At 40.8% G+C, this 27,178-nt stretch overlaps 1 protein-coding gene across 1 annotated transcript in view; it reads right to left on the bottom strand.

Annotated features, from left to right (window-relative positions):
• bcas3 (BCAS3 microtubule associated cell migration factor) overlaps window positions 1-27,178 on the bottom strand; it is a 486,530-nt gene that overhangs the window by 281,158 nt on the left and 178,194 nt on the right. The window contains exons 21-22 of the mRNA XM_084716803.1: window positions 26,174-26,370; window positions 25,742-25,839 (exon numbers count right to left, since the gene is read on the bottom strand). Of these exons, the coding sequence (XP_084572929.1) occupies window positions 25,742-25,839; window positions 26,174-26,370 (295 nt within the window). The remainder of the gene's footprint in view (window positions 1-25,741; window positions 25,840-26,173; window positions 26,371-27,178) is intronic.

Here is a 27,178-nt window from a genome sequence, read left to right as displayed (position 1 = left end):
CCTCAGATGTAAGATGCAAGCTTATATACCCCAACAAATGTCACACAATGACAATTTTAAGATTTTTTTTTGTGAAAATGAACATTGTGATCCAAAAATGATCAATGAAAAAAATGAAGATGACACGTGCATCCATAAGGGTGGTGGCTGACAAAAATACCCAAACAGAGAGTAGAAAATCTGCCGTTTAAAGTATTAAATAAATACTTGAAAATAAATACCTAGTTTTAAATAAATTCCTGAAAAAGTTTCAGCTGGTTGATGCTTGTCTTGCCAGTATTTATTACAGATATATATTATACATTTCAATCTACATATATGAAATTATTTTTCTGAAAAGTTGGGTATTTTTCTGATTGGTTTGTTATACCTACGAGAAATGTAATCACGTGTTGGATATGTGATGAATTATGGGTACTTGAGATGGCAACTGTATATACAAGAGATGCACCGATTTAAATTTTCTTAGCTGATTCTGATTTTTGTTTTTTGTTGTTTTTTTTTTTTAAGGGTCTGACCTGCCGATTCCAATTTTCAGTCTTTCTAAGAAGTATAATTGACAGCATTCACAAACATTTTTGCAACTTTTCTTGTAAAAATTAAATGGGATGTTCATAATAAAACACTGACTATTAAATATTAATTAAATACCATTTTACATTTTCTCCAAAGTCCTCCAGGTTACAGCCAGGGCTTATTATAGTTTTATATTAAGATTATGAATCGGGTGAACATGATCTCGCGAGATGTCACGGGAAGCGATTTCACATGATCTCCTGTGGAAGCAGATATAAACAAACCAGAGACAGACACGGTTCAACAGTTTGCTGCAGTAAAACTTTGCAGTGAGAAGAACAGATGCAGAAGTTAAAGGAGTCTGGAAGAGAAAATGTTTTTAGGAGACACATCAACACAGGTTGTTTATTCGGTGAGATTTTAACTGTCCCTCTGTGAACAGCAGTCTGCTGCTGCCTAACTTTAGTCTGAAGAACTAGAGAGTTTACGGCTGTTCTGCCACATTGTCAGCTGCTCTGTCTCGATGTAGACTGTCTGTCTTCTCTTTATCCTGTTCTTGGAATCTGTTGCTAACACCAGCTTCAAGCAAGCATGTGTCTGAGTGTGTAGCTGTTATCAGTGCTGTGGTGATATCATGGTCAGTTTGTCTGCTGCGTGTGACAATGACCGGCACAGAATCGGATATGTGACGCTGACCGGCCGGTCAGCGGTCAGGGCCGGTCACACTGAAAAACGTCCGGCCCCGGTCTCTGGCGAGTCGATCGGATCGGTGTGCAGATCTTCCCTTCTCTGCAAAAATGATCATTCTCACTAACTGTATTGCATATTATAATCTCAATATGTCAGAACAGTCATAGTATGTTTTTTTTCCCATATCATGCAGCCCTAAACTTGACCATATTTTGATTTCAATAGCATTTCAATTAACTGTACAGCTCTAAGAGTAAGGTTGATCTGATATCAGTATTGGAAATGTCTTTGATAAAGCCTATAATGCGGAATTGATTATTGCAGAATAACACAAATCTAGTCACCACTCTGACATCATGTTATTTATTAGCTTCAAAACGGGACCCTGCAATTGCGCAGCAGCATCCGGTGAGTGTTTTTTGAAAATCTTTTTTCCTCAGTCAGGCCATACAACGATGATAGCAATCAGGCCACATCCATACAATGCTGGTAATATATAGCTGCTAAATCAAGAAGACAAAACTACATTACAGATTGTTAAAGTAGAACTAAGACAAGCCAACCCGCAGGATGTGCTAGGAATGATTCCTAACTGACTGTCCTTTTCATGCTAGGGGTTTGGGCACCTGACTGCTTTACAATTTAAAAAAGCATATTTACTTAAGCACTTAGCTGGAAGTCCACGTTCAGTGCCTCTGATCGTGATTTAAAAATAGCAGCCCAGTAACCCAATAAGCAGGGACAAGACCAACACATGTGTCATCTCTGCTGGAGAAGTACAACATCTGTTCCAAGTGTCTACAACACTGGCATGCATCCTGGAGGGCCTGGCATTAGAGCAGTAAATGTGATAGAGCACATTTAACTACATCACACCTAACCTGGCACATGACTTACTGGAGAAGTGAATGTGGTTTAAGAGCTTGAAAGGTTAAATATTTTAGAAAGCTCAGCAAAGGACACAGAATGAATCCTTTATTCTGACAAGGCCTGGCTCTTACCAGAGACTGAAGGATGCGTTTCTGCTTCACTACGGTTCGACAAACCACTGAATTGTCATGTTTACGACAAGACTGGTTTGAAGTGTAAGGTTGGGGTTTAGTTTATGAAAAGGTGTCTTCTAATAGGTTTTAAAGGTGATGATCCCTGTTTGAGATTTAAAGATATTGTAAAGCAGCAATTAATGTGTGTTCTGAGTTTGTCACACCACAAAAACACTTTATTAACAATCCAGACAAAGTTGAATGACTAAATAAATCCCTAAGGATTTAACTTAGGTCTTAAAATCATCAAACAATGAGCAGTTTTTTCTCCTCTGAAACACTGCTGTCTCTGTGTCAAACACCACTATGATTTGAAAACAACATGACGCATGGACACTCCATGTTTCACAATTGTGATGAAGATGCCCTCTTCGTTTGTTGTTCTGGAAACAACAAAGCAAAAAAGGAAAGATGTCACTCAGAGAATGGTGGACTAGGGAAGAGCAGAACGAATGAGAAAACATACACACTCACACACACCCCACTACACACACTTGAGTTCAACCCACTGGTTGAGGAATTTCTCTGAGCCCTCAGGAGGAGGAGATGGGGACAGACAGAACACAATTAGCAGCAGCTTGTCACAACTTTGGACCTCTGAGTGTGCATCTGCGGCCTTGTGTGTATGAGAGAGTGTGTGCGCGGAGTGTGTAACACTTGCCCTCCCGCACAGCTCATTTATTGGATTAGTGCAAGACTGACCAGTGGGGATGTGGCTGGCCGGCGCCAGGGCCCGCTCTGAGGCTCCGCAGCCTAGTTAGCCCTGATGCTAAGCTAACCTCCCACTCCCTGCACCTCAGGGGGGAAGCGCCACTGCCATAGGGGGGAAAGGGTGCTTGTTACTGGGGCTGAGGTACCACGCTAGCAGGCCTCTCCAGGAGGGGAGGGATGAGGGGGGACTAGGATGGACTAATTATAAGGGAAAGCCCCAATTACAAGAAGAGGAAGACAGGGATTGGGGGGGTACTGGAGGGAAGGATGGAAACGCTACAGTGGAAGCCAGGCGTGGAAATGCCACGACTAGCTGCCAGTGACAACATCCTCATCACACACACGCGCACAGAGACACACACACACCAGACAGGGTACCTTCTGAGGTGCCGCCTGTCTCCCTTTCTCGTCTCTGCCGAGGGATAATTGTATTAAGTGTGTTTGTTAGCCCAGTGGCTGACAGCATGCCCGCAAACACACACACGCACACAAACACACACACATCCACGCAAATATACAAACACACAGAGCCAGGTGGAGCATCTAAAAGCATAACCGTTAGATGAAAGGCTGCAGGAGTTTTAATAGAGTCTGAGCAACACAGGGCAGAGCTGCTGCTGCTGATGGCTAGTACCAGAAACATGCAAACACACACACACACACACACACACACACACACACACACACACACACACACACACACACACACACACACACACACACACAAACACACACACACACACACACACACACACACAACAACTGAAGTCTTTGCCTGTAAGTGTGAGTGTCTCCACTCCCTCAGGTACAGTATGTATAGTGAGATGATAATTCAGAGCACTACACATACAAAAACATGCATATAGACACACACACACACACACACACACACACACACACACACACACACACACACACACACACACACACATCCATACACCCAACCGGATGACCTCATACTGTATGGCTGACCAGCTCTCCCATACACCACTTTCATTAGAAACACATGTCTGCTGTGTGCATGTGTGTGTTTAGTGTGCAGTGGGCTCTCTCGGTACGTGTTATGCTTCTGAATACATTTCCGGCCCTGACCGAACGCCCGCTCTCGTATTTTAACTCAATCTCTGGCCCCCGTGTACGTGCACGCATAAACACACACAAATCAGGTCTCCACACTCATCAGGGTGTTGGTACGGTGAGGTTTTGCTGCAGTTCGTTTTGCCCTGCAGCTTTGTGAAGAGAGATCAAGGTCTGAATTGCCTTTGTGTGTGTACACTCTGTGTGTGCAAGGAAACACTGCCACATATCTGAATATAATGCTACACTAGGTGTGTCAACATTGGGCTCTACATACTCCAAAACATACACAAGGCAGTGGAAATCACACTTATTTTAAAATGTAAGCATACAACTTACGAACCTCACACGCCAAATGGTTTGTTACACAGAACCGTGTGGGAAGCGGGCCTTAGAAACTGTTTGGAAAAGGGCAAGCACTTTCCAAAAATGCAGTTGATTGGATGAACAATCTGTCTTTCATGTTTAACTTTAACCAACTGCTCTTCTTTCAATGAAAACATACTTGAGTCACCTCCATGAATGCTTCTTGCTATCGTCACATCTAAAACCACGCTGTAGCTGCCAGTACTCCCTCCTAGGATGCTGACTGGCTGCACCACTTTTGATGCACACATAACTTAAAGCTGGGCAAGATGGATTCTCAATGTAGATCCAGCTGCCTCACAAGGCAAACAACTTATTATCCTCTAACAAATAATGCCCAAACCTGGGTCTTATTTTATAGATTCACTAACAATGACAGTGTACAAATTAACTGTCAAAAGTGTAGAACATGAGGACATTGTTAAAATAAATCAACCAGAGCAAGAAACACAATACTTCACATTAGACAGGTTTAAACCTTAAAAGAAAGTTTTGACACGGCTGTACATTGTACCTGAATTATTTTTTACCATGAGGGGAAGGAGGTCCTATTTAATTTTGAACCATTTTGAACAATTTCAACGATTTAGGTCCCATAACAGAATTGGAAGTCGATTAATTATTTCCAGCTGTTTGGAACATGAAAGCCCTGGTTCAGCATACTGTGCACACATTTTTCTCATGCAATGATGGATTATTACTGACAGTTTTGGGTGGGCTCACTTTTGGTTTAACACTTGAAATAAAGTGGAGGCTAAACTGGCTAAACAGTTGTCTTGTTTACAACCTGTGTGATCCTTTGACTGTACATTTCTTGTACTGTCAGACTTTCTTTCAGTGACCCAGTAGGGTTGGGTGATTGGATGAATGTATTGGCTATTGGTGATTGGCCAAGCCGTCACCAGTTGGCATTGGTTGGTTGGGCGATTTCTGGGGGCAATTTTATCATTTAATTTTGAGAATTTGATGGTCTTCCTATGAAGAACCACTACTGGGGGGTTGTGGCACACACCTACGCTACAATATAGCCAATGACTTGTTATATAGCTGACGGTGGTCGATTGGAAAGTTTTAATAAATCCCCCAACCATAGTTCCCAGATTTCAGCAATTGTTTTGATGAGTCCAAGTTATTAAACAAGGAATAAAACTGTGTGAATAAGACTCGAGCTGTGGTAAACTATACTTATGCTTTAAGAGGGGTAGGACTGATAGAGGTTTTTAATGTAAACACAAATTTTTATGGACTGAATGATTTCATGTTTTTAAAAATGAACATTTTTATGCTGTCAATACTGTGAATGTGTCTGTCTGCTTCCCTTCATTTTACACTTATCAGCTTCTAAAACTATATTTAGGCGACTGGACACAAACTCTGCAGTGAAACCAAGGATACCACAACTACATTATCAATCAAGCTGACGGGGGCAGATCTAATCTTTAATAACAGGCCAGCACTGGTGCCAGAAATTGGTTCAAACCATCGAGCTTCATGTCTAGACTCCGCGGGCTATGTTACTGAGACACTGATCTGTGACTGGGGAAAGAAAGCTAATGAAAAGAAAAAAGGGAAAAAAGAGTGAGAGAGGGAGGGATGGAGAGAGCGGTTCACATCTGGAGTCTTTCCTCTTGTCATCAGATAGATGGAAACAACAGCTTCCTGTGCTGCCGATAACGCCGATGGAGAGGCTCGCGGGGACTGAGATGGGAGAGTAAGTAGGGGAAGGAGTGAAACGGGAGCGGAGGACGGCTGACAAAAACAGCAGGAAAAAAACTGCGAGAGAAAGGAGGAGATAAGAGGGGAAATATGGCAGTGGACAGCTAAAGCATATAAAAGTTGCAGCAGTGACAAAATGGCAAACAGACAGTCTATCAAACACACTGCGATCTACCTGCTCAGCCTGGCAACGCTGCAAAACCTTCAGCCACACACTCCCACTGTCCAAACACGCACAACAAAATGGCAAGAAACTGACAAAGGGAAGCAGCTCTGTCTAAGAAAGCTGTCACTTTGTCTCTGCCATGATCTTCAGCAAAAGATGCAAGGCTCTGCAGCCGCAACATGCTAACGTGCGCTAGTGCTGCCACTACTGCTACACGTCAGCGAGTCCGAGCCTGTGTCTAAACGTGTGTGTTTGTGTCTGTGAGACAGAGACAGAGGTGTGCGTTTCCTGTCTCAGCCTCTCAGTCTCTCTTTGCCTTCATAACTCCTCTGTGTGCACATGATGGTTGTTTTGCTGATGCGCCCTCCCTTCATGGCCTCCTTCCCGTCTCTGCTGTGTTTTTCTGTCTCCTCTTTAAAAAAAAAAAAAAAAAAAAAAGAACACTAGTGAGTCAGAAAACACATCTGCAATATATTTGGACAGAAAGTGCAAATGAAACAAGATGCATTAAGAGGAATCAGGGAAAACAGAACCAAAATACTGAGCTGGAAACTTGTAGCTGTTTATAGTGTTTTCCTGAAAATGTAAAAATGGTAAAAGAGGGCAGACTTCAATATGTAATGTAATGTCTTTCATAATGTTGCACATCCTAAAATCAAGCCAAAGATTGCAACACAATACCTAAAATGAAAATGATATAATAACATAATTTATCTTGAGTGCTTTCCTTGCCCTTTATATATTCAAAAGCAACATTACGTAACATTCTATCCTGAAATAATAGTTTGGAAATAATTTTGACACTACACTGACTTGTAAAGGTGCCTCGTATGCCTGTTCTTGCAATATGTAACCTGCGTTGATTGTAACACAATACATTACAGCACTAAAAGCTCATTTATGCTTCCCCTTCTGTATGAAAATAGGCATATATATTTGCACGCAAACTAGAAGAGTCAAAAGTTTCTGACAACAACAAACCGCCATTAAACACATCACGACATGTGGACAGAGAGTTTTTTCCACTGCCTATTTGATGACAAACGCCATTTATAATACTACTGGATCTGTAAAATGTCCTCAGTATCTGTAAGCTTTTAGAAAGCATGGATGAAATAAACAAAGGCTCTGTCTGTATCCCGGTCTAACGTAGAGCATAAAAGACGCCTGAAGTCACACACCACCAACTGTGTCAGTGATTTTGGTGAAACTGGATCACATTTTATAGAGAAAATATTTTCTGTTTTTCCCTGTGATGTCCTCCGGCTGCTCTGCCTCAACTCTAAATGCAGCTGCTGTTAGCTGCTTAGTTCATAGCTCTGCTGCTCAGACTGGGTGAGTGTCGGTGTTCACACCGCCAGAACAGGAGATCTGAAGCCCTGGGCAGAGGGTCTGCGCCGATGGAGCAGGGTGAGGGGGCAACACAGCCCGGCTCAGGGGACATCATGGCAGAGGCCAAGAAACTGAAGAAGACACTGATGAAGAAGGCTATAAAGAGTCATCATGAAAGAAAGTAAATGTGGGACTAGCTTTTACAGCTACTTTACACAATTATCCATCTCAGGTTATATATCATATCTATTAATACTTATACAAACATGGCATATCATATACTGTGTATGCGTACATACAGTTATCCCTTATTTCTATAGTGCAATTGGCTGTATACTTAGATGTACACTGTGAAATCATCTTTTTTATGTAATAATACCCTCATACGATGAAATCATCCTGTGAATTTTGCTGCTTTCTTGTGCAACAAACCTGTATCTCTGTGTAATTATCATTTTTCACAAGGCAATATTATTTTTACCTATTCTATTGGTGTAATTCTACACACCTTGTCAACATACAAACAACATTTGTACAATTATCCTGCACAATTATCCACATGTATCCATATATTTGTGTATTATATTGTGTATATGATCCCTGAGCTGCTGTAACAAGTGAATTTCCCTGTGTGGAATCCATCAAGTTTATCTTATCTCATCTTATCTTATCTTATGTTAAGAGGCTGACAGACGGATGCTGAGCTGGCCGCCTTCCTGCTGGACTAGGCAGTAATATCAGCTGGCTTGCTATGTGTTGTGGTGTTGCACTTTGAAACTCACGAGTTATTGGTCACAGGTGATGTAATCATAACAGATGCATGTATATAGATGCCCATATTTATGACAGCGATGTATTGTGGATGAATTGCACTCTGAAACTAGGGGCGCAATGCTGCAAAAAATGTCAAATTAACATGCCTTCACTTTCAAGATATTTAGTATTGCAGTTTCAAAATTTTGTTGACTTGAAATAAATAGATAAATAAAAAGCCTCCTGATTTTTAGACCTAGTGTGGGTTCAGCTGCAAAAACACTAAGTCCGACACTGAGCTGCAATGATTCATCGATTAATCGTTGCATTAATTAACTGTTGTTTAAAAAAAAGGTCAAAATTCTCTGATTTTGCTTCTTAAATGTTTTTTTTTCTGGTTTCTTTACTCCTCTGTGACAGTAAAGTGAACATCTTTGGGTTGTGAGCGAAACAAGACATGTGACAATGTCATCTTGGGCTTTGAGAAACACTGATTGATATTTTTCACCATTTTCTGACATTTCAAAACAAGCAACCAATGGATTGATCCAGAAAATAATCAACCAACTAATCTGCTATGAAAGTAATTGTTAGTTGCAGCCCTAGTCCTACGCCACCCTTCAGCTTTTGAGTGGATGCCAATGTCTTGAACACCCAGTGTTTGAGTTTGTCACCGGTTTTCTACTACAAACTTGCAGCCTCCACGCCCAAATCTGATGTCACTTGACCTCCACCAGAGCCAACAGACATAACATCACTCTTTTTCACAGGATTAGTAGGAATCCTCGTTACAAGTTAACTGATGATTGTTCAGATTTACATATTTTCTCACGTACTGCCTGTTGGCATTTAGTCATGCAGAGACGTCTGGTTTTATCTGTCTGCGATTTGTGCCTCCACCCGGATCACAGTTGGGGCGGAAGAATGTTTGTCTGGGGATCTCACAGCTTTTTTTTTTTTTTTTAAAGAAATGTTACATTTTTTTTTAGAATCACTCTCATTGTTCCCCTGCAATCCACAGAACAAAAGAGGCTGTTTCTTAGGTAAAAATAGTTCCAGATGAAAGTGTTCTGTGGATTAGACATAGGCAGATGTCCCGTTTTATTTACATGAACTGATCCTTTAATGAGGACAAAGAAGAAGAAGAAGAAAAAAAGCTGACCAAGTTAATAGTGATGAGAGTAAAATAAACTTGTCACTGCCACTTTTGATACACACCCACAATCAAACACAGACGCTCTCTCTGTCTCTCCCTCACACACACACACACACACACACACACACACACACACACACACACACACACACACACACACACACAGACACACACAGACACACACACTCACACACACACACACACAGAGAGAGACAGACAGGAAGTTGGGGAGGAATTCCCAAGCGGACATTTCTCACGTTCCTACGGTGATTGGAAACACACTCCAGTAAAATGGCGGCAGGACATAATTTCCAGGTGAGGAGAGAAAGGCTGTAACCTCTTCCCCTCTCCCACCATCTCCCCCCAACCTGGCACAAACAATATCCTCCTTGATATTATCCTTACACACACACACACACACACACACACACACACACACACACACACACACACACACACACACACACACACACACACAAGCATACACACACACTCACACAACACCTGTTGTCACCTGGAGGGGGTTGGTCTTTAGCTGGCCAGCATCAACACACAATGGCTGCTTCTGTGGCTCAGCGGGAGCAGGTGAGCAGATAGTATCTACGTAAATGTGCACACACACACACACACACACACACACACACACACACACACACACACACACACACTTTGCTACACGCATGCATGCACACACACAGACGATGAGAAAGACGCACACACACACCTGCCGAGGAAATGAGCCCGCAGTGGGCCTCCACCTGGTCAGCCCCGAGGTGACGCGGAGAAAAACAAAAGGAAGGAAAGAGGCAATGAAGATAAAGAAAGACATTTGGAAACGGAGCCAACTGTGAGCTTTTGTTTTCCAGCTGAAGGAACTGAGATGAAATATCTGAGCATTACTATCTTTACGTTACAGTTTCTTTTTCTCTTCAAAAGTTTCTGAAACAGCAGTTGAGGAAGTTAAGTCCTCTGAAATCCAACACATACTGTAATTCATCAAACTGCAACATGTCTATGATTAAACATGACTTTAAACAAAATTCAAAAACAGTTTGTGGTTCCCAATAACTTAATAATTAATTCTCTAATCTAATCTACAGCTGAAAATGTCTGTAAAATGTCAGAAAATAGTAAAAGTCACAGTTTTCTCACTTCAGGTCCAAGGTGATGTCTTTAATTGTCTTGTTTTGTCAGTCCATAACTAAGAATATTCACTTTAATATGATAATAAACTGAGAAAATAAGGAAAACTTCATATCTGAGCAGCTGAAAGCCTTTTCTGCTATTTTGGTCATGAAAAATTACTTTAATCTTTAATCAATCATCAAAATAGTATAATTGATTAATTATTTTTTATACTTTGCCACTTGGGCAAGTGAGTTGCTAGATTTACTTGCCCAACGTGGCAATTTACTAGTCCCAGTCACGTGGGCAATCATTTTGTTGTTCTCTATGGGTAGTTGCAAGTTTTGATTAGCATTAGGTTTGATGTTAATGTGTTAGCTAACCTAGCAGCTAATTATCAGCTGTGCTAAACAGATATTCACTAGCTAATGAATTTACTGAAACTGATAAGCCATGGCTAGTGTATTTGTATTTGTCAAGCAACGACAACTGTGTTATAGAAGCATTTATGGATACTGGAGATGTTTGAAGGAACTATATGTCCTTCTTGGACATGGGGATTTTTCTCCCTACACATTCAGAGAAACAGCTTAGAGCTTGTCTTCCATTAAAAACACTGTATGAAGAGATTCATTATTTCACAGGCTCACTCAGAGAATCGGAGTGTGTTTGTGTGTATGTGTGTGTGTGTGATGTAGAGATAGTCTGAACATCTGTGACATGAGTCAGATGCTGAGGGAGTCAGATGCATATGCTGTTAAGTGCATCCTCCTCTTCCATGCTCTATTCATTTTTTACCACACTTGCCAGCGAGGCTCAGCCGCTCGCCGTAATTATCTCTGTGTATGAAAGAGCATGTGTGCGTATGCAAGTGTGTGTGCGTGACTCCATCAGATGTGATGCGATGCATTAGGCGTTTCTGATGCTTAGGTGTAAAAAATCCCATTAGAGCAAGCGGGACGGCAGATCGATACCTTACGGGATCCAGAGCGATGGCGTGTGTGCGTGTGTGTGCATGTGTGTGTATGTGTGTGAGTGTGGAAGTGCTTTAACACCTCTCAGAGGTGGATTAGTGCGCGACAGCATGGAGACACTGTCAGAGAGGGTTAGTGTCAGAGAGGAAAGTGTAGAGGGAGAGAGTTGGAAAGAAGGGAAGAGAAAGAGGAACAGATGGAGAGAAGAGCGAGGAGGATGAAAGGAGAGAAAGATGTGTCACTCCTGATGACGATGAGGTGTTTGTGGGCGGAGGGAGAGATGTAGAAGAAGAATAGAGACAGGGTGAAGGAGCTGCTTCAGTGTTAAAGGGGCTATAACCACCCCATGTACTGAGCAGTATGTTGTTTGAAAGCACAGAGATGGAGGTCTGGTTGGAGGTTTTTTTTTTTTTTTTTTTCTTCTAATCTGGTGCATTGCCTCACTAACTTAAAGGTCACGCACACCCACACAGGTGTTTTCAGTTATGGCTGATTAGAGGTGATGGTGGGCAGAGCATTGCTGGGAATCACACTAAGATCACTGAAGCCTGTTGTCTTAAAAGAATGATGAAGGTGTCATTCTAAAGTGAGGCTACAGGCACAAACTGAAAACACTTGAGGATGTGAAGGGGCGTAAAATCCTTAATATCATCTATTTTAAAACAGTTCTTTTATTAGTAAATATTTTGAAATAACTGCTTTAATGACAGGAATCATTTAGCAAGTTGTGGCTAACAGGAGAGACGGTGCAAATGTAACTGCAGAGGGCAGAGAGTTAGGACACAGAGAGAAACGTATGATTCACGTTTGATGCTCTCTCATGTCTTCTATCAGCAGTTCATCCCAAAATCAAAAATACATATTTTTCCTCTGGTGTGTAGTGCTGTTTAACTGTCTGGTTTTGGTGTGAGTTGCAGAGATGCCTGGCCTCTCTCCAGAACACAAAACACAAAAGAAACACATTTAAAAAAAACTCAACAGCAGTGTCTCTTTCCAGAAATCATGACCCAGTTACTCAAGATAATCCACAGACCTTGTTGTGAGCAGTTTCATGTAGGAACTATTTTCTTTCTGGTAGAAAGTAGTTTGACAGATTCTACCTTAGAAACAAAGTAGTTCCTACATGAAACTGCTCACAACAAGGTGTGCAGATGAGTAACCAGGTCATGATTTCTGGAAGGAGACACGGGTGCTGAGTTTTTCAAATGTAATTTTTTTTTTTGGTGCTTTGAGCACCACAAGATGAGTGCAATTTTGTCCCATTATACTGGAGAAGAGGCAGACATCTCTATGGCTGATGTCTCCAAAACACAGCTATTCACACCAAAACTATAGTTGGATAAATAGCATTATACATAAGAGGAAAAATATGTTTCAGATTATGCTGGAAAATATATTTTAAACAATCAAGCTTTTGGCTGTTAAACCTTGTAACAGGCCAATGTCCCACTGATTATTATTTTTTTTATTAAGTGTAAAAGTTTAAATGTAGTATTGTCAATGGAGTTGACAAAATGTTATGTTGTTACGTAAAATGTTATGTTGTTGTATGTTGTTATGTTATAGTTGAGACACATCTGACAGCAATATTATTTAATGAATTTGTCTAAAAATAGAAATTTTACCAGTGATTGAGTAGTATTCCTGCCTTTTTTAAACAAGGAAGTGAGACGGGTGTTTCGAGTATAGTTATCCTTTTTAATGCCTGATTAAATCATCATTTTGTAAAAATCTGGTGGAGTTGACGTAAATCTGGGACACCATTTTCATTAAAAAAAAAAAAATATATATATATATATATATATATATATATATATATATAACAGCACATTTGTACACCTAGGTTATCAGTAGGTATTGTTAGTTTTAGATTTTGAAGGCTTTAACACATTTTTAATCTTTTGAAGAGAATCTTGTCTGGGACAAGAGTGTTTTCTGCCACCAAGCAAGTTTAGAAATCATAAATTAAAGCAACATATATTTCATAAAAGACTATTATTGAAGAATAAATTTTCACACACAGAAATGGAATTAGAGTGTTGATATTAATATTTTTTAAAGTTTTCTCGGGGATGGGTGAGAGACACCATTAGAATAAAGAAACAGTTGTCAATCCTAGTTTAAAGTGTGTGTTTTCTTGTTCAAACTCTTAATGTTGCTCCAATGGGTCCAGAAAAATCCGATGTGTTAGCGCCTGTGTGTATCAGAGTGTGTGTGGGGTCAGTGTCCGGCTGTTCCACTCCTTCCCCTTCACATCTTGGAAGTCGTGGCAGGCCGGGCAGACGGAGGGCCGGCCGGCCGGCCTGGCAGGGTGCCCGCCACAGATTGAGGTCATGGGAATGACAGGGTGGCACCACCAACGACCCCCCACTCACTCACTCACACACACACACACACACACACACACACACACACACACACACACACACCGCTGCTCTGTAACATGCAAGTGTCTGTACATGTGTGTGTGAGTGTTTTCACGCTGGAGATGAACATGAAAAATCAACATGATCCTCTGTCTCAGCAGCTGGTGGGAACACACACACACACACACACACACACACACACACACACACACACACGCATACATACAGATAGACACACACAGAAACACATTTATAATCATCATGTTTCCCTTTCAGTCTCTATTAAAAATACATAAATCTCTATTCCTCTACAATATTATAATTGAAACGCAATTATGAAATTACTGTGAAACAGAACGACACGATTACACACACCAACACAGCTTCTCTCACTTTCACTCACACACACACCCACACACACTCCAGTGGGTAGGCAGTAGGGTGAACGCGTGGCAGATGCCCGACACATTGGTCTCCGTTCAGTCACTATAAAGAGCAGCTGCTCAGTCTTCACTGCCCTCTGGCACTGCGCGCGCACACACACACACACACACACACACACACACAGTCACATGGATGCACAGGCACACATGCACTTGCTGTATAACACTAATGCTGGAGGGCATTCCATCTCTCACAGATTATAAGTGTGCCAACAAAAAAACACACACAGACACAGACACACACACACACACACACACACACACACACACACAGTGAGAGAGAGAAAGAGAGAGAGAGATAACAGCAGCACAAAAACCTGATCAGCCCTCACACACACATATCAATCCATGTCACTCCCTGATCTCTCTCAGTCACGCATACACTCGCCATAAATCCCTACATGTGGCTAAACCATTCCCGCCCTGTAGTCCCCAAAGCCTCACACACAAACACATGCACACGTGCACGCACATGCACATGCAAGCGAACACACTTCCTGCAGTCTTAAAAGTGAGTAACGATAAATCTTAGAGATGTTAGAGAGGAGATGCGAGGGGTGTAGACAGAAATGGAAAAAAAGAGGTGGAAATGAAAGGAAGAAAAGAGCAAAGAGACGACATCTTCTGAGACAGTCCATCAATCAATCATTTGTCAAGCAAAGATGCCAAACATCGTCTGTTTCAAGCATTTACATCAGTGTAAATTTATTTATTTTTGCAACAAAAGCAAATTTCACTGCTTGAACCCCACTGTAACTGCTGTTACAAAAGCCAAACATTATTCAAATGGTTTCTGATGGTACCACATTTGTCATTCTAAATTCTGAACAGGACATCAGGAATATTTCACGGTGCAGCCGTAAAAAACATGGCTGCCCAGAGGAGTCTTGGGTTTGAATATCCGACTCAGTGTAAACATGAAACAGCTTCAGTGAGGAGCTGGAACAAGCCAAAGCCAGACGATGACATGAAAAAAATGTTTGGGAAAAAAAAAAAAACCTCTGCTGACAACACAATATTGAAGTTAGAGTCTAGATTTGTTAGCAGCCATATTTCCATCATTACGTGTCACAAATTTTTGCAAAATTGCAAGTAAATTAGCAAAAGAAAATGTGAATGAATGCTTGTTTAGAAGAATGTGATGCTGTACTTTTATTTCTTCTAAATCTGCTTGTATCTGGTGTATGCGTGACTTAAAACATATGTACAGATCCTTGACTATGTGCATTTTTATTTATCTATTTTCATTATGTTTTCTAATTTACTTGTACATTTCAGTTGATGTATCATTACTCTTTTATTGCGGGGATGTTTGTGGATGCCTGTGCATGTGTGTCTTTCCATTTCCTCTCTTTTGGACCTATTTTTTCATACACAATTGGTTTTGTTTGTGTGTATTCCATTCAACAAAAAATAAAAATATAAAATATTAAACAAAAATAAAAAAAAATCTTTGTGCATGTTTTAGCTCATTTCTTATCAAGTCGTATTACATACATTTACAAATATTTGGGGTTCACATTATCTGTGTTATAGTGACAATGTGGACAGTTTTGGCGAGAGCTTCTTCAGGAAAGCAAAGACAACAATTTGCACGATTTAGCCACCAAAAAGTTCCACTAGAATCCAACTTGTCAATGGATTGACAGGACTGTAACATGACAGGTGGAGTGAAACACACCTCCCTGTTCCCAGGATCAGCTCAAATGTGTTGCATGAACCTCCAGGTCATTCACTCACTTTCCAAACAGCTGCTCAACAGTTAATAACAAACCTGCTTGTGTGTGTGTGCAGTGGAGTGTGTGTAGGGGTGGACAGTGAATTAGTACAAGTTGTATTGTATTTGAGCAGCAGTGTTTTTAGTTAACAACAGATTTCACTTCGAGGGAAATAAAATGAATTCCATGACTTCTCCAGAGAATAGAACAAATTCCCTGGTATTCCTGAGGAATTCCAGTTTTTAGAGCTACAAAGACACTGTGGACATCGAGTCTCTGACTTCCATAGATAAATTGATCTCTGTCTGGAATACACATCTCAAACCACCAGGAGGTATTCCAGGAATTCCAGGAGCAGCAGGTAAACCGTACTTAAATGCGTGTTACTTTGCTTCCGTTCCTTTCAGATTTTCCAGCAGATCATTCACCCCCCCTCCCCCCACCTTCTCTCCCTGATAACAGCTCAGTGGTTCCCTTTTTCCCGATCACCGGTGATGACAAAAACAAAAAAGGAGCGGCGGTGACCGCAGAGATCTGCTGTTATGTCCTGTCACCAACCAATGGGTCACCGAACGCACCCTGAGGCAATGGACAGGATGGGTGGAGGGTAGAGTGGCGGCAAGGTGACAAAGGTGCCTATTGATGAGAATAAAATCAGGAGAGGAGGAATGGAGGGGCAGGGGGGAGAGGGGGGTCACGGGAAATGAGGGTATTTGTCTTTAAGGAAGAGATCGGATGGCCGGGCATCTTTCTGGCCTGCGCGGTCGCTGTTGTCAGTGTGGCCACTATAGCGCAAAAATACAAGGGCCCTTTATGAGGCTGGGAGGTAATTGTGGGGTATAGGTTACTGGGGTATGTGTGTATTAGAAAAAGAAAGAGGGACAGAATACCACAGCACAGGTGCCTAGTATTTTAAATGGCTGCTCAAGTATGAAGGGGAGGAGAGAAGAGGGAGGGAAAGATGGCAGGCGAAGTGTGTGTGTGATCCCTCTGTCCTCATCTTTTTTATTCAGTCATTCACAGCGCCTGCTTTCATTCTCCTCCAGCCTCTGTGAGAACAATAACGCAGGGGAAAGCCCCTTCTCGCCTCAGGGTGGTGCTGACGGTGGTGAAGAGGCGGTGGGTCAGAGGGACAAGGGGGCACTGTGTTGGTGACACTAACAGGTGCATACACACATTCTCATGAAAAAAGGTTATTTGTGTATGCTTTGGTTCAGTGGCGACTAATCATGTATACTTTAAAATGAGTGAAACTGGTCGCAGTGTTTCAGATTTTGCTTTTTTCTCAAACTTCAATGCAGCTATTGATCTCCATTCATTTAACGATGGTTGAAATATGTTTTTTTCTGCTACTAAAGTGACATCTGGAGGACTACTTAACACCTTTTCTAGACTGCATTCATTTGCAAACCTCTCTTTATTCCAGCCTTAATTCTTACTTAAAGTTTTAATTCTAAACAAACTTTTCAATTCCTGGTTTTGAAGAGATCTGAATTGGGAGAATTGAGATTAATCCATTGATTAATACATGCATAGTTAAAATATTAAGCCTATAAAATGTTAGAAAATAGTACAACTTCCCATTCACTTTACAATCGATTGACAGAGGACCTGGGACATTTTTTGGTTCATTGCCTATTAATCATGCATACTTTAAAATGAGTGAAAATGGTTTTGGTGTTTTAGATTTTGATACTTTCTCAAGTTTCAATGCAGCCATTGGTTTCCATTAATTTAGTGACTGTTGAAAAAGTTTTTTTCTTGTACTAAAGAACCTGTGTGTAGGATTTAGCATGTAGGAAAAACTAATGTGGCTACAAAACTCTGATATTATCAGCTCATTCTAAGGTGACAAAAGCACAATGATTCTTATTTTCAGCTGATTATACACTCATGAAACATACTTATGAACACTACATTACAACCAATAAATCCCCTTAAATCTGGATTTTTAAATCAGGTGATCTGCTGCGATCATGTCTCAGTTTATTCTTGGAAATGCTTGTCAGGAATTAAGGAGAAATATATCACACCACTGTGGGCATTGGTCAGCTGCAGTGTGATCGATATGGATGAAATAGGCAAAAAACCTGCAAAAACACTAAATATTTAAACTTTTCAAGTCCTGGTTGTGAAGAAATGTGAACTGGGGAAACCAAACTGTATTTCATTGTAGATTAATCAATTTATTATTTTGTGATTAGTCAATAAATAGTTAAAATACACAACACACACTGTTTGATTTCTATTTTTCAACGAGCCAATAGAACAAGAGTTAGCACCAGTTAGCATCTTTGCAAACTTCTTCTTCTTTTAATTTATGGCAGACCAAGCACAGACACTGAACTGTTGTCTCCTGCTGGTTAAAGCATATGGTCTTTGCAAAGAAAAATTATATACTTTTGATCAGATTACCAAAGACACATGTTAATGTAAATATGAGCAGTAATGGGCCTTTTCCACTGGCACTTTTGCACTGATTTGCATTGCCATTACCGCTTTTATCAGCTGTGCCAAGTCGTGCCGGAGATGAGGCCAAAAGAGAGTTCCACCCGCCTCCAAGTGAGCTGTGGTGACGTCTAGCTGACCACAGCCAACCCGTGACCACCCCCATTTCTCCCCCTCAAACAAGTGAGTTTCTAAAAGTTGTCTGTGTGTTCAGCTCGGTTTTTTAGAAGCTACTATGTTCTGGTATGTGCTGTATTTTATAGTCATGTTCACGATGTTAATGCTGATAAAAACTGGGAATTTCCTAGTTTTGCTCTTAATAAAAGCGTCTGAGTAACACAATAACATGGGACTCTTAGAATATACAGGAAATTTAATGTTTATTTGCCGTTTTACAGCTGCTCAACTCAAGCTAAGCTGCTCATCTTCAGGTAAAAGACTTCAAGCGAGTAGCCCTGTTGTAATGGAGATGCCGAGTCAAACCGAGTCAAGCCAAGCCAGCATAGGTGCATGAAACAGGAGAACAAAGGGGATTTTGGAGGATTGTGGTGGACCAACACCTCACTAAGACACTTGATTCTTATGTGAAACTGACAATGCCAACACACACAGAGTCAGTGAAGGTAACTGTGCTGTGATAATGTGGAGTGGATGTGGCTAATGGCTGATAGCTGCTGATCCCACACTGATTAACTCAGTGTTTTACAGGATGCTGCTAATGGACTGACACACTCTAGACTGAAATTACAAGGGCAAACATACAGTACACACACACACACACACACACACACACACACACACATACATACAGTATGTGTCTGTACACTCGCAGGCCAGCTGGAGATGGATGAAGCTGTTTTACATTAAAACATCACAGCTGAAAAATAATTCCTTAAAATTGTCCTGAGAATGAAAATATTTCAGGATGTTACATCGGTCTGACATGTATATTGGCCTCACCCCAGCACACACACACAAACACACACACACACAGGCCAGTGCCAAAGTCCAGCAGCTCTCTAAAGTGTCTTCAGCATGTTGTGATAAGCCAGCTCCATCTCGTCCTGCCTGCTCTGCTCTGCCGCCAGCTAACACACTATCACTGATCCACTGCCACAGATAAATCGCACACAAACACAGATGGAGACAAACAGTGAGGCAGAGACGTGGCGACAAAGACAGGGACGTACGTACACACACACACACACACACACACTCGCATTGAAGATGACAACAACAAAAACAACAAAATGGCTGACGCTACAGACGGAGGCGGGGGGTTTATTGTTATTTCCTGTTTTGGTGCAGGGTGGCTTTCTTTGCAGAGTCAAAACACAACTACAGTAGTGTGGAGCGGGACTGGGAGGTTTATCAGTGAGCACACACACACACACACACACTCGCACAGGCAGGTAAGATTAAATACTCTTTCTTTCAGTCTTGCGGTGTTATCTCTCTTTCAGGTCTGTCTCCTTTTCTTTCTTTCTTGATATGACCTCCTGGGCCACAAAATGCCACTGTGTAGTCTAGCTGGGATTGAAACTGCCTCCACGCACACACACAGACACACACACACCCCCCACAGCAAGGCTTGGGGTGCAGATCGGAGGTATTGATAACAGCTCCACATTGATCCTGTGTACTGCGGCTGGTGGAAAGTGAGACAGTGGTGTTGGTGTTGGGCTCCTCTGTCCCCTCCATGCAGACAGATATGCTGAGTCAAGAAGCCATGACTGGAAGCACTGTACAACATACAGTGTGTCTGCCTGAGTGTGTGTGTGTGTGTGTGTGTGTGTGTGTCCCATGCAGATGGCGTCCCATCACCTCAGGGAAGGCAGAGATAAGCAGAGTGTATGGGCTGAGATAAGATGGGAGCAGACACTGGGGAGACTGACTGACTATAAGTGAGTCACTGTGGCTTTATGGCCTCTCTGGGCCCGAGGACTCTGAAGGAAACACTTTGATTCAAACAGAAACGGCTGCAAATCACGAGCCGGACGCAGGCTTTCAAGTCTCAAAACAGACGCATTTTGGACATCTCACACACAGAATGTGTCAAGTGTGTAAAGTGGACTTTCAAACAGTACGTACAGTATATGGACTTTAATATTTCACATGTGAAAATGTGCATTTCACCTGAGCTTTTCTGTTGAGGAAAAATAAAACGTACCATCAGACTGATATATGGTGTGAGGGACAAGGTGTGATATAGTATGTGCAGACAAAAACTGTGATAATTACTAAAAACTAGATTTTCATATTTACATTAATTATGGATATTAGTTACTAACTCTTATTTTCATTTCCCCTTAATCTGCAGATGATTTTCACAATGGATCAATTAAATATTTAATCTATAAAATGTCAGAAATGCTCATCATCATCATTATCATCATCAACCAATACCCCAAAACCCAAAAACTCTTTATTTACTGTCAAATGATAAAAAGCAGCAAATCCTCACATTTAAGAAGCTCAAACCAACAAAAGTTTGACATTTTTGTTTAAAAATTGGCAGAAACTATTAACTGATTGGCAAAATAGTTGACAATTTTCTTTCAATCAACCAATCGTTGCAGCTGCAACGGATATGGTGCAATTTCTTTACAAAATACCCCAAAATACATATTTCCCTGTGGCCTGTAGTGCTATTTATCAAGGTAGATTTTTTTCGGTGTGAGTTGCAGGTTTTTTGAGATATCGGCTGTAGAGATGTCTGCGGTCTCCCCAGTATAATGGAACTGAATGGCACTCGGCTTGTGGCGCTCAAAGCACCAAAACATGAGGACTTACTGTTATGAAACCTCCTCATTTAACTACAAAAGCCTTTGTAGGGTGGCAGTTCACTGGAGGGAGTTTTCTAGGAGCCGGCTCATCAAGGTAACTGACCACTGATAATAACAACCTCCTTGCTGCTGGTAATATTGTTCTTCCAATAAAGAAACATCTAAATATGACAATATTAAGTGTGTTAAATATAGGAAGATAGCAAGTGTCACCCTTTATCTTTGACCTGACTGGTTACGTCTTCAGTGTGACCAGGAGAGCACAGCTGACAGGTATGTGGCGTGATTGCATGACAGAGGTGCATATTTAATGGATTCAGCGTGGACAGAAAGCGTCCGATGTTATGCGATAGTCAGACACTAACATTCAGTTAGGACACAGTGTTATGTAATGAGCAGCTTTCACAGACAAAAGCTGACAAAGTTGAAATGTGAAGGTACTAATTACTGGCACTAAAACAGTGTCTATGGTGGCTTTGAGCCCAAAAAGGTTGCTGCTATCAATGTTCAAAATCTAGTATCAGTTCAATCTCAAGGGCTGTGACATGCTCAGCAATGTGTCAACCTCAATTCAGCAACGGTGTCAGTTATCAGCTTTCCCTGTATTCTCTTTAACAACTGCATGAAAATACAAATTTAAAGATAAATTATTCGTCTGAGCCTTCAATCCAAGAATGTTGCTTTCGGCCTCCAAACTCATATTGCTACGTTCTGCCACACACAAGCGTGTTCTTCAGAGGGTGAGACAAAAGTGATGTGTGTGTGATAAGAGGCGGCGCCATGGCAGTGGCAGGACACAACACTGAACCCTTCCTACGCAGGCGCAGGCGCAGGCACACACACACACACACACACACACACACACACACACACACACACACACACACAGATAAGCATCACCTCCATCCCTCGGCCTGGCTCTGTCCTCCTGTCTCTCTCTAAGCTCTGAACCAGTTAGTGAAGACGGTAGAAGACACAGAGGACACTCAGTGGAGACAGTAGGATACAGATGGAGATGGAAAAGAAAGAGGGTGAAGGTCAGAGGGTGAGACACAGGGGGTGCTGTGGTTAAACAGGTGGAGGTGGAAGCAAACAGGTCAAGACAGCTGTTCTACTTCTGTATTATTCACCAACAAGCCCACAACAAGGTGCATATATGTTTTCAAATCAAGCTGGCAAGAGACACATCATTTACTACATTTGCTAAAAATAAATACAAATAAAGGATATTTTCTTCATGAAGCACATATGAGACAGAGTGGACGTGTGTGTGAAAATATCTGCTGAGCCACAGAGACACTGCAGGGTTTTAAAAGGACAGTTAACATACTACAAGGTGTCCACAATTTTTTACTGTTCACTTTTTTGTTGAGTGTGATACAGTGATACATTAGGAGTAAAAAGTGCAAGAAGTGGCAAATTATGAAACTATTACATATAGTATAACTTACTGTATGTGTCTGCCTGTTGCATCTCATCTCTCAGTTTGGAGCTGCAACCATTCATCCATTATTAAACTAAATGTCAACTGTTTTGATATATTTTTTTAAGAAATAAAAGTCAAAATTCTCTGATTTCAGCTTGTTACATATGAATATTTCCTGGTTTTTATGGCTCTCAATGAAAATTAACTGAATGTCATTGGGTTGTGAGTAAAACAAGACATTTGAGGACGTCATCTTGGGCTTCGGGAAACCCTGACTGACATTTTTTTACCATTTTCTGACATTTTAAAACAAACAACTATTTATCAATTAATTGAGAAAATAAGAGACCAATTAATATTATATATAATATATATAAAAATAATGGTTAGTTGCAGCCCTATCTCAGTTTATTTGCCTCCAGCTTTAACATTTACAGATGAAAATTATCTTTCAATTACATTTTAAAATGTAATCGCTGACTCAACATTTAGATACTAATTATTTACTGGCAAATGTAGAAATCTTACACTTTTATTAATTAATCATAAAAGTACATTTAAATGAACAATCTTTGTATCATACAGTTTTATCTATTTATTTATTGATTACAATTTAAGCCCAGACAGGTATATTGTCCAGCTGATATCATTGGTCTAATATTGACACAGCTCTATCTATATCTATATTGATATCAGTGTATATGTTGTTCAATATTGTTTGACAGAGCAAAATGCAGATTGCTTTTTATTTATTTATTATTCTGTATACCTGTCATAATGTCTGTTTTATTGATTTCCTATGTTCCTATGTTTTGTTCTTATCACACTATTTCACTAATTTAAAATGGTTTTATTTTATTTATGTATTTTATTTATTTATTTTTAAATAGCTACATAAAAACATTTTAAAAATACCACTGAAAGTTTCCTGTTTCAGTGCCCTGATGTCATTTTAGATTTTATATGTAAATAAAAATAAATAATATCAGTTGATCAATTGGTATCAGAAGGTTTATTTGGTTATTGGTTATAAGGTTATTTTTACTTCCTAAGATTTGTATCAACCCCAAGTAATCCAGTATGGGTCAGGCTCTACTAGAATTAAACTTTACAAAGTCCATATGGAGTCTGATCAAGTGTCAAACAAACACAGAATTAAATGTAGAAAACAAAATTAAGTAAAAAGCCACATGGAAAAAAGGACAAATGCAAACTGTATTTGAACAAAATATGGACCAAAAGTTTTAAACTGCAAAAATGTAATTAATAAAGCAGTGTAACAGCCTTCATACTGTGGATGGATGATAGAAGCTGCTCCATGTTCAGCTGGAAAAAAAAAAGTCTGGAAAACAAATAAGGGTCTAACCACGTCTCTGTTTATCCACTTACTGTTGTTAGTGCGTGTTGAAAAGCAGAGAACGGTGGAGAAGACAAAGACGCTATCAGATAAATGAGCAAAACTATTTGTGACACACCTTTTTGTGACACGAGCTGCACATATTTCCCGACACCTGAGTGAAAAAGCCGGGCCGGCTATCTGTCAGCACGGGGGCAGACAGATCAGATGAGTTAAAGTTTCTGTCACAAGACGCGGCAGATAATGCCACAGACGCCACAGTCGCTGCTCTATCTCTTTTATCAAACGAAAAGGCAACAGGATATAATGTCACGCAATAAGTGATGATTCGCTCACCCGCACTGGCAGCAAATACCAGGCATAATCCACACACACACATTCACAAGACCCATGTAACAGCATTACACATCGAGAGTAAAAGACATATTTTAAAGGAGAAATCCTCTCATGTGTGTGATTGGATTAGCCTAACATTGTAACCAGATTAAAGGAGACATGTAGAGAGACATCAGAATCACTTGAAACCGGATCAATCCTGTCCTGCACAGGCCTATTCAAACCATCACAGTATTTTTCATTACAGAAAAGGACCACAGTGCACACACAATAGGACGGAAAACAGCAGAGATGCAGCACAACATTCACACCTCATAATGTTGAGACAAAGCAGAACTGCTACTGAACAGCCAGTGTGAATGACAGACTACTTATAATCCACTTGGAGGGGATCATGCTGGTGTTTGGCAACTGCAAAATCCCTTTACGGATAAAATCATTTTCATTTCACGATTGCACGTTGTCACCAGAGCACTTGCAGTCAGAGGTGGGAATAAGTCACACACATCTAAGTCCCAAGTCTTCACCTTCAAGTCTCAAGCAAGTCCCAAGTGTAAGTCCCATTTATTGTGACCGCGTGGAGTCGTCACTAAAGACGTCAATCTACCGTGCATGTGTGGAGCACTTCCTCCAAGCAGACTCTAGTAGACTCAAGTCCCCCACCTCTGCTTGTAATGGAAATGAGTATTTAAATTGTATTTATAGATTTTTATAGAGTTTAGTTTTTCTTTATATTTATCTGTAGAGACTCTGTGAATGTACTGTCAAGCATCTTGAATAAAAAAGTGAAAAAAAAGATCTTATATGAGGATGTTTTGTAATGATGTGACATTAGTTCTTATTTTAAAAAACCTTCAACGAAACAGGCCATGTACAAAAGATGTGTTTCTCATTTGTACCTCTTCATCGGTGAGTCTACAAACTCCATGATGAATCACAAGCACCTCGACACATTAGAATGAGTCAAGTGCCTGTGGATCATGTGCTCGGACAGTGATGGCAGTCTCCATACTTAGTCCTTAGCTGATTAATAATCTTAAAACTATCAGCATCATTCTGAGAGTCTTACAGTTTCATGTAATGAGACTGATGGGACATACTGGAATAAAATACAGCACAACAGATGGAGTGAAGAGAGGTAGGTACACAACAGGTAGAAGAACGATGGAAATGGAAGAACCGATGGTGTAGCACAGAGCAGAAGAGGAGGGATTCAAGCACAGTAAAGTTTCCTACCTGATCCTGCGTCCATGATGTTGGTCTGGCCTCTACGATCTGGCACCAGCCGCGATGAGCCAGGCATGCTGACTGGCTCTGAACGGACTGGCTGGATCCTGCACACGAACAACATGTGTACATTACTGCACGCACACATAAAGAACACACTTACAGTGACATCTGAGAGCCACGGATGCCTGTTTGACTGGATCTGGAGCCCACAGGGGGAGATTTAAGTTGTTGTTTTAGTGATTTTAGTGTGAAGTTGGCCACACTAGAAAGACAACAGTAGGGACAACAATCAGTTTGTCCATGTGTATCATTGCAAGCCTTCTTTGTGATTTAGACTGAAAACATAGTGTGTATCTCTACTATAAAATCTAACCTAATGCAGCTCTAACCTCCAGTTTTCTACCATTTGGTATCTTAGTTTTGATAGTTTCAAATCACCTGAGGCTGTGCAGGTCCAGGTCGTCCGTGTCAAAGTCCAAAAGGGGCTGCTGGACATCTGTGGGGCCTTGGGACTGAAGGACGGAGGACGAGGAGGAGATGACTGTGGTCTGGCCTGAAGGGTGGATGGTCTTAAACTGAAACTGGGGGCCCATCCACAGGCGCCGGTGGGGACCTGTATGGGTCACAATCTCCACCTGACAATATAAAGGTTAAGTCAAATGAGGACATAGAGACATTTATAGTCTTCCAAATAGGGCCAAGATTTTTGCTAAATGCTAATGCCAGCATGCTAACATGCTCACAATGACAATGTTCACTTAGGATAATTTGAGTACATTCTCATAACTTTTGTTTCTTCCAAAGTTTTTCCATTTGTTAGTTTTCTAAAATCTTTCTATTATTACACACATATCTGAACCAACCGTGGCCCCTTGATTTGTGTATGGACTTGCTTTATTTGTTTAACCATGGTATTCAGCCTGCTAAGGTCTCTGACCCGTGGGAAATGGGGTTCGTTATAGGCCAGTAAAAAACATACATGTTCAACAGACAACAAAATTAGATTGTTTTTAAAAAAAAACAGTCATTATTATCTACAAATGTGAAGTGAGCCACACAGTATATTGTCATATTACTGAACCGACTAAGCCATTACCCACGTCCCACGACCACATCCCACTTTGGGCGAAAACAAACACAGTAAAAGCAGTCAGTAAGTATGTGTGTCTGTGACAAACACTTGATCACAGGTTAGTTAATGATGTCACTGAGTAAATGACATGTGTGCCGATTGTGTCTGTAGATGAAAGTGAATCAGAGAAGAGTCTTAGTGATGGTGGAAATAAAGTTTTTAGGGATGAAAAAAAATGGTCCTACCACGAAACACCGGGCAGAAGTGACAGATTTCTGAAATATATTGCAAAAAGGTAGTCGTATGTCTGGTTCATCCACTTCAATGGAGACAGATTGAAAGGACTCCTATTTCTTAGATTGTTTTCTTTG

The sequence above is a fragment of the Lutjanus erythropterus genome, chromosome 4 (genome assembly GCF_056507025.1).
Source record: "Lutjanus erythropterus isolate fLutEry1 chromosome 4, fLutEry1.hap2, whole genome shotgun sequence".
Taxonomy (NCBI): Eukaryota; Metazoa; Chordata; class Actinopteri; order Lutjaniformes; family Lutjanidae; genus Lutjanus; species Lutjanus erythropterus.
The sequence above is the reverse complement of the archived record's forward strand: the minus strand, read 5'-3'. Positions and strand labels throughout refer to the sequence as shown.